We start from the raw sequence: 17,067 nt of genomic DNA, 5'->3' as shown, positions 1-17,067 counted from the left end.
TATTTTAGTGAGGAGGGAGGTGATGTTGTAAAAATTGCACAGGTGGGATTTATTTATTTAGTCTGTCAGTTAGTTGAAACATGTACAAGATAGCGGGTATTGGTATAAACATAAATAAAAGCAAAGTAGAAAGCAGGGTTGGATAAGTAAGGTTGTTGTTGTTGCATGCAACAATCCCTTTAGAAAAAGAACTTTCAGAAGCCTGCCCACCTCCATCAACTGAAATGAAAACAAGAGCCCCCTCCTCCCCTATACTATTGACAAAGTCCCTCCTTTCCCCCGGCGCATCTGATTTGGCCACGCTCTCAGACAGGAAGGCGGGGCTTCCCCTGTTACCTCATCACGTGGGGCGAGGTGGACGTCCTTCTGATCCAATGGGGAGTGTCGCTGTTGTCTTCTCACGTGAACGGGGAGGGGGCTGTTCCTCCGGGCAAGGACTGCTGAAACCCGCCGAGTGGGAAAGAAGAGCTAGCGGGGCGGAGGGCTGTTGCTGCTGCTGCCCCTCCAGCCCGTAGTGGGTGGGGAAAGGGCGAGCGGAGGGTTGCAAGCCGAGTCGGAAGGGAACGGGCGGCCCAACCTGGGAAGCTCTCGGCACGGCGTGGGGGACCAACTTGGAGCCAAGCCCGCACCCGGCGACGGGCGCCAGGCGTCGTCATGTCCATGGAGGACCCCTTCTTTGTGGTGAAAGGGTGGGTGGACAGCCCGCAAAGGGGAGGTCGGGGGAGGAGGAAGAGGAGGCCTTGCCAGGGTGTGTGGGTGGGTGGCATTCCCGGCCTAGTCCTCCCTGGCATGGTCAGCCCGTCTTAGCCGGAGAAAAATCCCCTCCTCTTCTTTGAAATGGTGCCACTTCTGGACCCGAACCCATTGTTCTGATTTCTCGGAGGGTTCTTCCTTTCTTCCCCTCCCTCCTCGTTCTTGAACAGGATCGTCTTCTGCGCCCTGGGGTCCTCCCCCCCCCCATTTCCACGTTTTGTTATATGGTTGCGGTGTAAATGTTGCGGTTTGTTAGCAGGAGGGTGGGAGAATGTTGTAAAAATGGCACAGGCAGGCTTGTTGGTTTCCTTGTTTTGTTGGTTGGTTGGTTTTGTACAAAACATGTATGAACATAAACAAAAGCAATCTAGAAAGTAGGGTTGGATAAGGTGTCACTTTCTTTCAGGTGGATTAGCTCCCTTGGCAGATGCAAACTATCTATCATGTATCTTCTATCTATCTTTCTGTCTGTCTGTCTATCTCTTTCTTTCTTTCTGTCTGTCTCTCTCTTTCTCTCTTTTTGTACGCCGCCCATCTCCCGAGGGAGTCTAGGCGGCTCACAACAAATATTAAAACATATAAATAATATTAAAATTAGAAAGTAGGTTTGGATAAGGTATCACTTTCTTTCAGGTGGATTAGCTCCCTTGGCAGAAGCAAACTTATCTATCTATCTATCTATCTATCTATCTATCTATCTATCTATCTATCTATCTATCTATCTCTTCTTCTTCAAATATTAAAACATATAAATAATATTAAAAGCTCTAAAAAAAAATCTAAAAACCAATTGAATCCCACATATCATACATACCATTTATGGACGGATCTTGATGGTATGCCATCTGATCAACCTTGGTCCTGGCTAAGCCAACTTCCCATTTCCATCTGGCAAACCCCTGGATAAAGTTACAGCCACAAATTTGTCTGCAGCAGTGGCAGCCAAAATCCTACAGGGAGATGGAGGGGAGGGGGGGCAGTGGATGGCTCTGTTTTCCTTGATCTGTTAGACTGCATTGGGAAGCGTGGAGGTGTGTGTATACGTACTCTCCTAAAGGTGATTTAAACAAGGAAATGGAATGGTGGGAACTGGTGGGGGGGTGGGATAATCTAAATGGGTGAGTTCTGTCAGTTAAACTGGGTAATAGTTCATCCAGGACATGTCGAGTTATTTTATTCGGTTTGATAACAGCAGTTAATTTTCCTAAAGAAAGCTGTTGGACATATGCAAGAAAGTTTTAGCAAGTATCCATTAGAGATAATAGCTAAATGGCAGTACTGTACTTGGAGACAGTATTTCAGAATGCCGCGCTGTAATGTATAAATTGATTTAAGAGAATTAAAAATAACCACTGCACCTCCTCCCAAATCTCCCTTAACTCCCAGAAAGAAAATCATGCTCCTGTGTCTATATCATAATTCCACTATTTCTCTTGTTCTCATCCTACCACATTGTGTGGCTTCTGAGCATTGTTACTGGTCATTGTGCTACAATGTTGTTTTTAGGCCAGGATTATGAGCTTTCCATTTGCCAAGCAAGATACTTTAATATCCTGATCGTTTGCAATAGTATGTACATAAACAACTTTAATGCATATACTGTATACTGCTCAAAAAAATAAAGGGAAGACTCAAATAACACATCCTAGATCTGAATGAATGAAATATTGTTGAATACTTTGTTCTGTACAAAGTTGAATGTGCACAACAGCATGTGAAATTGATTGTCAATCAGTGTTGCTTCCTAAGTGGACAGTTTGATTTCACTGAAGTTTGATTTACTTGGAGTTATATTGTGTTGTTTAAGCGTTCCCCTTATTTTTTTGAGCAGTGTACAGTGGTACCTCTACTTACGAACGCCTCTACTGACAAACTTTTCAAGATACGAACCCAGTGTTTAAGGTTTTTTTGTCTCTACTTATGAACCATTTTCTCCTTATGAACCCAAGACATTGCCAGCCAAAGCACCTCCACTTTTGTCACTTTGAATCCCAGCGAGGGGAGGCTCAGGGGAATCCCAGCAGCAAAAGGACAGGCGCCTTGGCCGGCAACGGAAGTCCGGAGGCGGGGATTCCCAGCGGCGCAAGGCAAAAGGGGTGACTTTTGGGATGGGTTTGCACGCATTATTTGCTTTTACATTGATTCCTATGGGGAAAACTGCTTCTTCTTACAAACTTTTCTACTTACAAACCTGGTCACGGAATGAATTAAGTTCGTAAGTAGAAGTACCACTGTATATTTAAATATACATCTAAATATTTTTGCCCTAGGATGCTGTTATAGCTGAAGCATTCATACAAGCTACTGTAAGAAAGTAATATAGGTGCATTTAGAGTGCATTAAATGTGAATAGGCAGAAAGATTGCCTATTGTTCTGTTTTAATCAACCTTTCAAATATTTCTATTTTCTGTTACTATATTAAGCTTTCTTGACCTGATCCTCTCCAGATTTGTTGGATAGCAGCCCTCACCATCCCCAGCCAACATCAGGGTGTTGGTTGGGAATAATAAACATTATAATCTATCACGTCTGAAAGGCATTAGATTGAGGGAAAGCTAATCAAAAGCTTATGTGCAAGAATATAATAAGAGAAATAATATTTGGTAGAATGTTCATGTCATCTAAGCACCATAATCTTCCCTCTCATGAAATAAAGCAGTTTTTTCTGCTGAAGTAAAGGATGTGCTTCACATATACCCTAACATGCTGCGCATTCTATGAACTTGATAATGTCATAGTATAAATATACAGTTAACATGTTTTATTGCCTCTTCAAATTTACCTAATTCAGAAAATGCTACTTTCTCTGCCCATATTTTGAAATTATGTATTAATTTCCAGTTGAATAATATTTTTCAGGTGGAATTTTTTATGGCGCAGTAAAATATAGTAATTAGTGATTTGTTTTATGTTCAGCTGTATTTGGGAAAGTTATAATTGGTTGTGAAATGCTATTATTGTTCCATATTGAATGCACTATCATTTTGTTACTAAAAGATACTGTATCTTGTTTACTTATTTCACATGCCAAATTCATTACAGTGTGTGCATAACTGCCATAGCCTACTGTGTAAGTGGCATTCTTGGAACATTTTGCTAATTTTGAATGAGTCCTTGTGGAACTGAAAGCCCTGTGTTATAAACTGTTTGAAGAAGCCTTTTTTCTAATTTGTTACTAAGGTTTCTGTAGTCAAAGACATAAAGAAGGATATGTGTGAGAAAAGTCTATTTTGTTGATGGGAGAAAAAGACATCCTTTACTGTTTCTTTATTTTTCCTGCAACCAAGATAAATTGAGATTGATGAGAGTATTTAATAGTGCCAAGTTTTGAGCCATCTTTTCGGTTTTGCATGTTCTCAGAATTTCTTCCAGAATTAAAGTCCTTTCTTGGCATTCCTCTAGATCAGGGGTAGGCAAAGTTGGCTCTTCTATGACTTGTGGACTTCAACTCCCAGAATTCCTGAGCCCATCATGCTAGCTCAGGAATTCTGGGAATTGAAGTCCACAAGTCATAGAAGAGCCAACTTTTCCTACCCCTGCTCTAGATCAATGATGGTGAAACTATGGCGCGGGTGCCACAGGTGGCACGTGGAGCCATATCTGCTGGCACATGAGCCATTGCCCTAGTTCAGCTTCAATGTGCATGTATGTGCTAGCCAGCCCTTTTTTTGGCTTGCACAGAGGCTCTGGGAGGACGTTTTGGCTTCCAGAGAGCCTCCGGGGGTGGGGGAGGGTGTTTTCCCTTCTCCGGACTCCAGGGAAACCTTTGGAGCCTGGGGAGGGCGAAACATGAACCTACTGGGCCCACCAGAAGGCTACCAAAATTTTCACTACCATGCTGTGGGCGTGGCTTATGCATTTTCTTTCAACATCTTTCCGTGCAAATTGGGTGTTCTGGGGTGGAGCTCCATTTTTGCTACCCCACTGCGTTTCCTGCCACTCCCCAGTCCAGGCAGTAGCCCACCCCTGCTTCTATGTGAATACTCATGAGGATTTTCCTCCCTCTTTCACTTCCAGGGAAGTTCAGAAAGCAGTGAATACTGCTCAAGGGCTGTTCCAGAGATGGACAGAACTCCTGCAAGATCCATCAACAGCTACAAGAGAAGAAATTGACTGGACCACAAATGAGCTAAGGAACAACTTAAGGAGTATTGAGTGGGATCTTGAAGATTTAGATGAAACAATTAATATCTTTTTTTCTTGGGATGAATAAATTCACATAGTATCTAGGCAAGGAACCAAATGTTTTTTTTTCATAAAATTAATAAATAATATTTATAATATATTTATATTATAATATAATATGTATGTATAATAATATATATAGATATAGAATTATAGATAGATATATAGACATAGAATTAATAAATATATGATATTTATATTAATAAATATAATAAATAATAAACAAAAGTTCTCACCTAACATCTTTTGGAGCAGTTGTTGAACCAAAAAATATATAACTACTCTCCTTTATAAAAATATAAGACATACACTATAAGTGGACAGCTTTGTACATTTACAGGGTGTAAAGTTGTTATATATATGTCTGCTTTTCTTTATACAGTTTGTAATCACAAATGGAACATTGTTAGAGGAAGATACATTTAATGTGTCTCTAAGAAGTACCTAGCCAGCAAAAGACAATCAGAATTGAATTCTGTAGCATTGTTGATGATGGTTTTAGCCACGGATCTCACAAAACGGGGAAAAAGAAAGCAAGACATAAAACCATAGCAGTTCTGAAAATGCGATAGAATAGTTTTTCCTTGTGTACTGGCACTATTAACTTTTAAAGGTTTCATGAAAATATATAAGTAAAAATTGTATTTGAAATGCAATCCCTTAACTGATTATTCTAAACGCATTGTTGAAGCAAATCCTCGGAAATTCAACCTTGATGCCACAGAACTCGGTGTGAGAAAAGCCTTCATCACAAGCACTCGGCAAGTGGTCAGGGTAAGTTGCTTATATTTCTTGAGGAGTCAACATTATGATATAACACAAAAATGTTCTATCTATTTATTAGAGCATAAACAGTTTCTAATTCATCATTAAATTAAGTGGAAAATGAAGGTATCTTTCAAAATTGCTGTTCATGAACAAAAATATAATTCTGGTCATGCATTACAATGCTTCTGAGGGCAAGTCATTAAAAGACCTTACAATATTTATGTCTATTTTAATAAAACAGGATTTTATTTTATTAAAATAGAAATGTAGAAAATTGATTTTTTGTGATGGCAATCATCACTTCCTTCAATACTAGAAGTCAGAATTCATGAAAATACCAAAAGCAAAATGCCTTTATACCAGACATGGATATTTTTTGAGCACATTTTGGTCTCCAGATTGTGACATTACAGTAATTCTCAAGCTGCCTACTTTAAGCATTTTTTTAAAAAAAATATTTCTGGGTTCTCATATTTGTGGTGATTTGCTCATTGGTTAGTCATTTGACTCTATGTCGCCGTGAACATTATTTCTCCAAGATTGTTTTTAATAGCGATTGCTCCTTCAATTTCTTGTAAACGAAAGGTATCAGTGATAATAACTGGCCAGCTTGCTTTTCATCAACCTTTTTTTTAACCTGGCTTTGAGGCCTTTGAGAAGCCTTGTCAGGACAGAGATACCACAAGAAATGCTAGTGTTTTACTTTATTGATTTAAGCCATAATAACAGAATCTTGAAAGCCTGAGAGTGTTTCCCTTTTCTCCTTTAAATTAAAAAGAGACTCAAAAGAAGGGAGGGGGTTGAGTTCCTTTCCCTTAGTTCTTTGTTTTCCTGGCTCAACTGTTTTTGTAACAGTTACTGAATGTTGTAAACTGTTGTTGTATGATACTGCAAATGGCTATAAATACAGGCCAATTTCCAAGTGCCCCAAATGCAGTGACTTGGTGGTGGCTGGCAGCACGTTGGAACTGGATCATAATAACCTTTTGGGGAATTTGTCATAACTTTGATCAATCACTAAGCAACCAGTTATAAGTCAAGGACTACCTGTACTAATTGTATGTAGTATTGTATCTGTATCTTTATCATGTTGTAAGATTTTGAACAATTCTGTTTCTATTTCATTGACTTTAGTTACAGCTTTAGCATTAGAAATAGTCTTTAGAGTTCATTTAACTTTACTGACAAGAATGTCTTGATCAAGTTCCATGATCAAACCTTTAGACATATCAATTTCAAGGTTCCTTTTGTAAAAATTTTCTGTATTATCTCTTTTCTATGAATTTCATCTTTAATTTTTTATTCTATTTCTGGCTTTGCTTTGTACACCAAGGCCAAATTCTTCCATTATTAATCATTACGTGTTATACTTTATGATTCTTGACGAACATATTTTTTTTCTTTTATGTACCCTGAGAAGATATGGACCAAGACAAATTCCTTGTGTGTCCAATCACACTTGGCCAATAAAAAATTCAAAATATTTGCGACCTTTACAAGGCTTTTTGTTACTGAAACATTCCCAAAGAAAACAAAGCGAGAAAAAGACAATTGGGTTATATTTGTCACATAAATTATTTTATGGTAAATGAACTGCCGTATCAGTCAATTATACTAACTTACTATTTTTAAAAAAACAATAGGATATGAAGGATCAAATGTCAAATACTTCTGTTCAAGCTCTGGCAGAAAAGAAAAACAGGCAGGTCAGTATTGATACTGGATTACCTTGTATCTTGGATGCCAATTTTGTTAGTTGTGATTGGAGTGTTTGTATTAGGTGTTTAGTTATAATATTAGCCACCCACCTAAAAGGGAAGTACCCTTAGTTCAGGAAGCATACTTGACTTAGTTCATTTTTTCCTCCCTAAATTAATGGAAAGGACGGAATTATTGTTATGCTCACATTGATAATCCCCCAAGTAAGTGATTGTTGGGATGCTGAAGATAGAAACCATGAATTTCCAAATATAGACACAGCTTTGGTGGAAAATGAGTTTGTGTGGGGCAGCAGCACCACCTTTGTCTTGCTATAGGGAAGAAATGCCAGTGAGTTCCCTGAGCCTCTCCTGGACATGTTAATAGCTCAACACTGATTGGATTTCAAGTGAATGGACAACTATTTGTGTACTCTTTAAAGCTATATGAACAGAATATTATTCTTAAACATTGTACATGTTAAACTGTTCAGATATAATAATTAATAAATAAGCTTTTCTGAAAATTAATAGCTAAATCTTGCAGGTTCACATTGTTCTGAGTCTGACATAGCTGTGAAACAGCAACGTTAACATTTAAACGTAGATTAAAATAAGCAGTTTTTTCTTGGTGATTTATCATCACTATAGTTCAGCCTGTCTTTAACTACTTAGTTTCAAACTAGTACATTTTTTCTGTCGCCACTGTTCCTTTTTTGGCTGTTGTAGAAAGAAGGAGATTGTTTCTTAATAACCTGCATGAAAACTGAGCTGCAGCATCAGTATTGAAAATAGAAAATTATTGAGTCCTAAAAATCTGATTTTGGAAATATGATGAGATCAGTCTGGGTCATGAGATTTAAATGTTGTATTTGTCCATGTGCTTTACAGTTGTTGCATGCCACCATAATCCAATATATAGTCTGGAGGTTTCTAAATTAAAAACATACAATCAAAATAAGCAATAAACAGTTTAAGAGTTGGTTTATTTGTTTGTTTGTTTACAATATTAATAGTCCATCCTTCTTAGTAGAGTCTGAATGGAATACAACAGTCAAAAAAAATACACAACCCCACAATATTGAGAATGATTAAAAAGTGTCAGTGAACCAGCAAATAGCACTCCCCACTGATACCTGACACTGAAGCCAAATTTTCTGTTAAGCAATGCTACCTTAAAGGCTTTCTAAAAGAAAGCTAGGTGGTGGTTAATTAAATCATTTCTAGGAAATGTTATTCCAAAGATAAGGGCCTGCATAGAGAAATACTGTTTCTGTTTCTCTTCTGTTTCTTACATGAGGAGAATGTTAAAAAACCACCTTGAAATATATGGATGATGTTCCTTGAAGGAGAGACTCCTAGAGATACCAGGGAAGCATCTTATGTTTTATGTCAATGCTTCATGATATTTTAAAAGCAGCACTTTGAATTGTACCAAGAAGCCAATTGAAAGCCAGCGCAGTTTCTGTTGTGCAGCTATAGTAGATATTACTCTCACTTGTCAATATATGGGCCACCACCTTTTGCACCAGTTGCGGACTACAGTTATTATAGCATGTTGCAGTATAACCTAGAGGTGGTGAGAGCTTGAGTTATGGTCACCGAGACCTCCCACTCAAGATTCAGCCAGTGCATCAGTCAAAGCTGAGCCGAGATCCCCTCACCTTTACTCTCTTCCTGCAAATCCAGTGGATTCAGGAGAAGCCCCAAATATCACATCATTTGTGATTGAGTACTAGCCCATCTAAAATCAAATCTTGAGGGGACAAAGCAGCACCTACATCCTGCAAGATTTCAGTTTCAACATCATGCAAAAACTGACCATGTATTTCCTCTGCAGGTGCTTCTGGGAGAAAGTAGAACTCATAGCTGGAGCTCCAGGGGGGATAAATACAGCCGCTTGGATCGAGAACTGCAGTCTGCAAATTCACACTTCATTGAAGATCAGCAAGCACAGCAACAGGTAGTCTGGATCTTTCTGTCTGTGCAAAGATGCCATTATCTTTATATCGTGGTATGTTCTGCTAATTTACCCTGTTTGGATGAGTTAATGCTTCTGGATATCCAACTGGGTATGCTCATATAATATTTCCCTTTTATTTCTCCTCATACTAAATATAATGAATTCCTAATATAATGTTTCTGGAAAAACCTCTGTATTTTATTTCTCCCTTACCGTATAAATGTGTGCCAGCCTATCTGCAAGTTGTGTCCTTCCAGGATAAAAAGTCTTTGATTCCTTAATAAAATCCATTCTGTCATCCATGTCAATACTGTTGCATGGTAATAAATCTCCCGATTTGGAACTTTTTCTTCAAGGCAGTATCTGGATACTAAAGAGGCCAGAGTATTTTGCAGTTGTAGCCAATGATCTTTTCAGTGCATAATTTGAACTATGTAACTCTTTCTTGTCCCCTGATCCAACTCTATTCTGTGTTCCAGTTAATCGTTGATCAGCAGGATGAACAGTTGGAGCTGGTCTCTGGCAGTATTGGAGTACTAAAGAATATGTCCCAACGCATTGGAGGGGAATTGGATGAGCAAGCTGTGTGAGTATTGAGGAAATTGAATCCCTGTGCACATAATATAAATATACTATTATCAGCAGCCTTCTTGGCAGCTAAATCCCACTACTGTATTGACTTCTTCATGAACAATCATCCCTAGGATAGGGAGGGTCAGAAAGAAAGTTATTGAGTATGTGCATGATGGTATCTTTGTTGCAATTTGTAAATATTATTTTCTCACCCAGTGGAGTTTGGGCTAAAAAAATTGCCTTAGAAATGGTTAGCTTCCTTATGTAGAATTGAGTGTTTTAAATTATTTGTCATTTCCTGGAAATGCTAAGTATTTTGTCTCATTTACTTTGTATATTTATGAAATGGAATCAGCAGCATGCATTCTCATTTTGTCAAACCAAAACATAAAAGCAAAGTCATTTTGGCTTAACTTTCAGCAGCAAAGTCATTTTTGGCTTAACTTTCAGCAGCAAAGTCATTTTTGGCTTAACTTTCAGCATTAAAATACATTTTGGAATGAAAAAATGGAACTCAAACTACAGTGGTACCTCTATTTAAGAACTTAATTCGTTCCGTGACCAAGTTTGTAAGTAGAAGCAATTTTTCCCATAGGAATCAATGTAAAAGCAAACAATGTGTGCAAACCCATTAGAAAAGAAAAGAAGCTCGGAATTTGGGTGGGAGGAGGAAGTGGAAGAAGAGGACAGTCGCTGCCGAAGGAAGAAGGTGAGGGAAGGGGAACCCCCCCAAAAATCCAAAACTTTAAGGCTTAAAACCGCACCAGAGAGAAAAACCCATGGGGAATGGCAGGAAACTGGCAGGGCCTTCTTGCCTCTCTCAAATTTCCTAGGAAATTTTTTTGGGCTCGGGTTCTTAAGTAGAAAATGGTTCTTAAGAAGAGGCAAAAAAATCTTGAACATACGGTTCTTATCTAGAAAAGTTCTTAAGTAGAGGCATTCTTAGGTAGAGGTACCATTCAATGTGGTAGACACTGATAGAAAAGTAGTAATTCGCACAAAGCAGGGAATTTACTAACAGAATCTTCCATTTAGAATAATAAATTATTTTATTTCTATAGATGCTGTTTATCACAAATACACTCAAGCAATCAAATTGCTTGCTTCTTAAAGGGTTTCAGTACTTCATTATTGTGATTCTCCAAATACTGTCCAATTAACTTTAAGCTTAAAAAATAAGATTGCTGCTTTTTCTATTTCATATGAAAATGTTTGAAAACAAACAACGTACACTACTCCTCAATTTGTATTTTTGTAATGCCAGGTTTTTTCCAAATTAGACATTAAGTATATAAAGATTTTTTAGAAAATAAAAATAGTTATTTATTATTTATTATTTATTTATTACTTAGATTTGTATGCCGCCCCTCTCCGAAGACTCGGGGCGGCTCACAACACGTGGAAACAAATCATAAATAATCTAACAAATTTAAAATTAAAAGATTTAAAAGACCCCATATACTAACAGACATACACACAAGCATACCATATATAAATTAAACATGCCCAGGGGAAGATGTTTCAGTTCCCCCATGCCTGACGGATAGGATAGGAAGATGCTAATATGACCTAAGAAATTATTTCCCAGTTGAAATTATCCCTACCTTGTTGCTCTTATTCATCAGAAAGACAAAATATTTTTGAACACACCTTACCCCATAGTAATGAATAGACAGATGGCTAAAATCGTTACCATTGCTAATAAATACTGTTATCGTAGGAGACAATGATGAAAGTCTTAGGTAATTTCTAGTTGGGCCTTTTTGTAATAATTGATTTGGAAGGTTGTGATATAAGAAAATGTATATATAAGTGAAAGATCATATGAACTTTGTGTGTGAGAGAGATAAACTGAATAAATGAAGAAGGGAAAATTGTGGGGAAGATAATGACTGAAAGAGAAAAAAGAGGGAGAATAGCTACAATCGGGTCTCGTGAGGAAGGTAGACTCCAAGACACTTCCAAATTATATCTACTTTACAAAAAGTAAAACTTTTTGTAACAAACTCTTAGCTAACTTTTCTTATGGGAAGTTTCAACGCATAGGCCATTGCATCATAGGGACCTCAGTCATCTTCCAGTCAGTTCATGTTTATGCCATTACAGTATATCAGTAATGAGCATAGGAACAGTGTTAGGCGATGCTATAAAATGCTAGTGAAGAAACAACGAACGTCCAAAGCATAATCAATCCCCTATTCCTTCCTCTGCTTGCAGCATGTTAGACGACTTCTCTCATGAAGTGGACAGCACCCAATCCCGACTAGATAATGTTATGAAGAAACTCGCAAAAGTATCCCATATGACTAGTGGTAAGTAGCCTGAAATCTAACAAAATGTCATTTTTTCCATCATGAAAGGCGAGACAGTCTTAATTCAGCAGCTATAGCCTCTATATCAGTAGAGTGTCTCAAACCACTTGTTTCAAATCTGCTAAGTGCACTGAGAAAACAAAACTAGTGCAACCTTAAAGTAAAAATATTAAAAAATTAAAATAATAAAAAAGAGAATAATTTTGCACCTGACACTTTTGCCAAGCATGGAAGACCTGTATGTCTCCTTCAGAGCACCGGGGGGAGGGGGGGGTCCTAGGTTTAAGTTTGTTTGTTTGTTTGTTTGTTTGTTTGTTTATTTATTTATTTATTTATTTATTTATTTATTTATTTATTTATTTATTAGATTTGTATGCCGCCCCTCTCCGTAGACTCGGGGCGGCTCACAACAATAGAACAATTCATAACAAATCTAATAATTTAAAAACATTTTAAAAACCCCATTATTAATCAGACATACATACCATACATAAATTGTATAGGTTTGCCCAAGCCTTGCCTTCTGGATTTAGATTTATTGTTGATATCCATTATAGGCTTTTAGATTTTGTTGATAATGTTTTTTATAGTTTTTAATGTGTTGACATATACAATTCACTCTTTGATATATGCTCTGAAGGACATACGATTCTTCCATGCTTGGCAAAAGTGTCAGGTGCTAAATTAATCTCTTTTTTAATTATTGATGCTCAGTTTCATCTGTGAGATGAGTGGCAGTATAAAATGTATAATAAACAAAATACAGCTAATAAAAATGCTGCTAAAATGCTGCCATTGATTCAGGGAATTGATATATCAAGGAATGAGTTGTTTATGTTGCATACCATATTGATTGATGTATCCTAATGTGTAAGTGAATTATTCTACAAAAAGTCTCCCTTAACCCCATGCTTTATCTTATTGCTGTCTCTCTCCCCCTCCTCCACTCCCACCCCAAATTTAACTGTAGCACTGTTCTCAGTGAAAAGAGCTAGTTTCTCTGGAAAACATACCACTAATTTCTCTTCCTCTTGATTTTGTTTTTACTGGCAGATCGAAGACAGTGGTGTGCAATTATCATCCTCCTTGTTATCCTTGTGGTGGTGCTTATTCTGTTTTTTGTGCTGTGATAGTTTGGGGCTCGGATTCCTCTATGGGCTCCTTTTGTGCAGAAATCTTAGCACAGTTCCTGTCCACCAAAGGAAAGTCTTATCAAAAACACTTTAGGAGAGTTTGATACTGTGTTCTGCTGAGGATGGCTATCAGTGACATAACTCTCTGTCCTCATGGTTCTTCTTCTCACGATCCTCATTATCTTGCTCAAGGAAGAGATGGACCATTCACACAGACAGATACTGTTTACACTGGAGGTTGTTCCCCTGGGCTGAAGCGTTGGACCCTGCTCTACTATGGGACAGGTGGTTTAGACTGAAAGAAACCACTGTGGGATCATTTCCATCATATCATGTCAGATATAAGCCACCAGATGCCTTTTGTCTGCTTAACAGGACTCTCACCAATTTTAAACAAGTATAGGTATATGTGTGGATTCACACAACAAGCAGATCTTGCAGAAACGATTCCATCTACAAGATTCCTTTCACATGTTTTTTACATAGCCACTCCTGCCAAATAATCATGGATCTTTAAAGGAGGGAAATGGCCAGTAAGAGCAGCCACTGAACTCATACTGTGAATATTTGTTTTCCTCCAGAACAGAATTGTGCGCTTGAAAATGTCAAGGGCATGTAGTTCTGCACCCACTGTTGTAAGGTTAACTAATGTTAAATAGAACAATAGAACGTTACACGCAGAAAGCTGCAGGCCTGAATCTTAGCTGAAGTCAGACTCAGTACTCCTGAAAAGTAGGGGAAATGGCAAAAAGAGTCATAGCAAGTCTGGGCATTGGACTGGAATTCAGTTTTGCTTCAGGGAGGCAGACGGGTCCTAGCAGGATAATACGGTGCCGTAATCAAAATATATGTGCATGTTTGTGTTGTACATCAGACAGCTGTAGTGACTCTACTTTTCAGACCTGTAATCTCAAATTTTACTGCAGGGTAGACAAAGACAAAGTCAGTAGGCATACTGTGGTTGCTAAAATATTGTGATTTTGTGGCTTTGATTATCAGTTTTCGGAAAGAGAACTTTATATTTGAGTTCTGCTAATTTAAGAGATGCTTCTGCTGGATAGATGTCAAGATTTAAATGCAGGAATAGGAAATGGCAACGTGCCTCTTCCTTCTGTCTTGTGTTTACATCTTGGGGAGAATATGGACTCCCCTAGATGCACAAGCACACAAGGAAACAAAATTGCACAAATCCCTTAAATGTTTTCAGAACTTCAAAGTGTGTCGCAAAATGCACTCCAAAAGAATATATTTTGCCATTATTTTACTATGTTGATAGTTTGGTGGAATTAACTGCAGTCTAATAAATAGGATAGTGGTTGCTCCTGGATCTTAACCTCTGGACATTTTCCCACTATGGTCTGGTAACAGTAAGCTCCATTTCCATTGATTCTGTCATAAGGCGGTTTACTTGAACTCTACAAGCTTATGACTTACTATCTAAAATGTATCTGTTATGAAATTTTGGGATGCTATGTCCAGACATCATGATGACAAAAAAGGGGGACTATTTTGGATGATAATGTGTATTTCTTTGTTAACTTGGATGTGTGGGAAGCCTACTCTGCTGCTTTAGATGATTCCCTCATACTTATTCTGCTGGGAGTACAGATTTTGGATTTCCTCCAAAGCTACTTTAATTACGCATTAATATGTGTCATATGCACTCCTTTTCCGTTAAGAAACTCCATGCTAAAAGTTGTTAAGGCCCAGTACAATGATTGCTGTCAAAAGCTCAGTTTCATTTGCACCCAGTTCTCAACCAACAATGAGATTCGGATATTGCATTTCTATTATGACATCTGTAAGATCATAATTATCTGAAGATTTTTATCTGAGTCCATAGAGCCCATGGGTTCTTCTTTTTCTGTATTGCGATTGCTAAACAGACTTTGGTGGGGGAAAGTGGATTGAAAATACGTTTCTTCCAGCATTTGATTGAGAGAGGTTTTTTATCTCCCTATGTATTTCCCAATGTGAAAGTCTTAAAATCATGATGTGTGTGGGTCTACAGCTAGGAGCATTGCAGGTCATGTTTTCTATCTCTCAGTGATCTGGTGTACAGAAGCATGTGAAGAAGCCAGAATCTGATGTTTAGTTGATGTCCATATTCAACTTCTGAGGTCATCAGAAGTTGATTGAGGTTAATCCAGAATAGCTGCCTAATCATCTCTGCTCCCAGAAATTATCAGTAGAAACAACGAAATATTCTGAGCTGAGAATTTAAATCATCGTTTCTCAACTTTATCAGTTTTAAGTTGTGAATTCAATTCCCCAAATTCAAATTTGGTTGGGGAGTTCTGAGAGTTGAAGTCTATATATTTTAAGATTGCGAATGTGGAAAAGCATTGGTTTAATCTTAGACAGATGAGATAGCATTTATAGCTTGAAAAAAAAAGTAAGATATTTTGAAAGCCAATTGAGACATTTGAATGCAAATTTCTCTATTAATAGAGAAATAAAATCAAAAGAGTATCTATGATACTGTTCAGCAAAAATCCCAATTAAGTTAAAAACTTCCCCCTCCATTGCCAGCTAACAATCATATGGATTCTTGCAGGACCAAAATAGCACACCTATTGTCAAGCTTCCCTAGCAGCCATGAAGAATGTTCTCATTTAAGGAAACTCGCTTTAGGGGAGACTTTTTAAAGAGAGGAAGTCTGGTATTTTATTTATTTGTCATAATTTCCCCTTCACTCACATAATTTTAATTTCTCATTCTCAATTGCCCATGTGTTGCAGTAAATCTGTTTGGAAAGCAATGCTTTTAGACATGATCTCTTGAATGTTTTATAGGATTGGGTGTAAAATCCAAGAGTACTTGTTTAACTATTACTTAAAGATGTACAGCTAGTCCTCAACTTACGACAATTGGGACCAGAATTTTGGTCTTAAGCTATTGCGACCATAAGTCAACACACCAGTGACTGATCTGACTTTTTCCCCAGTGTAAAAATACCGGAAACTGGCCCCAAAACATTGCCTACTGTGGTCACATGACCATGGGATGCTGCAGCTGGTGGTAAATGTGAACCAGCTGCCAAGTACCCAAAATATGGTCATGTGACCGCAGGGAGGCATCGCGGCATTTCATGATGGATGGAAATGCTTTACAAGCTGTTAAACATCTTTTCCAAGGCCATGGTAACCTTGAATGGTGGTTACATGATCAGCCATATGTCGAGGACTATCTGTGTGTTTACACACTCACTTTTAGCCAATATAAGAATTGAACTTAGTTCAAAACTGTGTTTAATATTCTGCAGCATGTATCATCAGAATATTTTAATGCTTTTTAAAAAAAAAAAATGTAATGCTTAAGCTCTTAATATTTCCAGGGGAGTGCTGACACTCCATCATTCTGCAATGCTGTGCTTGTGTGAATTACTGTGGGTTTTGACTTGAAATCATGCTTGTATGCTCTCTTCTGCCCCACTCCCTTACACTTCTCTAAAGAGGGAAAGCATTGAGCTAACAAAAGTCTCTGTGTGAATGTCCTCCTTTGAATGGCTACCTTTTCAGTATCGCCATAACAAAGGCTATCTTTGTGTATCTGGACGATTCTGGCGCGGCTGCTACTTCAGAACAAGCTGGGTTTTTGTTTTGAACTAAATTCCATGAAATGACTATTTTGAGATACGAGACTAGAAGTGCTGCCTTGGGAAACAGCAAGAAGCGTCTTC

General features: G+C 37.9%; 1 protein-coding gene across 1 annotated transcript; it reads left to right on the top strand.

Annotated features, from left to right (window-relative positions):
• The first annotated feature begins 374 nt into the window (after nt 1-374).
• STX6 (syntaxin 6) lies at nt 375-16,864 on the top strand. The gene is made up of 8 exons (XM_070746280.1): nt 375-689; nt 4,772-4,941; nt 5,619-5,713; nt 7,351-7,413; nt 9,245-9,367; nt 9,847-9,953; nt 12,158-12,252; nt 13,306-16,864. The coding sequence occupies exons 1-8, from the start codon at nt 655-657 to the stop codon at nt 13,380-13,382; spliced, it is 765 nt and encodes a 254-aa protein (XP_070602381.1). The 5' UTR covers nt 375-654; the 3' UTR covers nt 13,383-16,864.
• The last annotated feature ends 203 nt before the right edge of the window (nt 16,865-17,067 follow it).

The sequence above is a fragment of the Erythrolamprus reginae genome, chromosome 3 (genome assembly GCF_031021105.1).
Source record: "Erythrolamprus reginae isolate rEryReg1 chromosome 3, rEryReg1.hap1, whole genome shotgun sequence".
In the NCBI taxonomy this organism is placed as follows: Eukaryota; Metazoa; Chordata; class Lepidosauria; order Squamata; family Dipsadidae; genus Erythrolamprus; species Erythrolamprus reginae.
This window is presented reverse-complemented; position numbering and strand designations above follow the sequence as displayed.

Bases quoted from the DNA above. Each gene is read 5' to 3' on its own strand.
- STX6 (XM_070746280.1), top strand. From the start codon at position 655: ATGTCCATGGAGGACCCCTTCTTTGTGGTGAAAGG. The intron at 4,942-5,618 runs ATATCTTTTTTT...ATTATTCTAAAC, and splicing joins AGATTTAGATGAAACAATTA to GCATTGTTGAAGCAAATCCT. The intron at 12,253-13,305 runs GTAAGTAGCCTG...TTTTACTGGCAG, and splicing joins AGTATCCCATATGACTAGTG to ATCGAAGACAGTGGTGTGCA.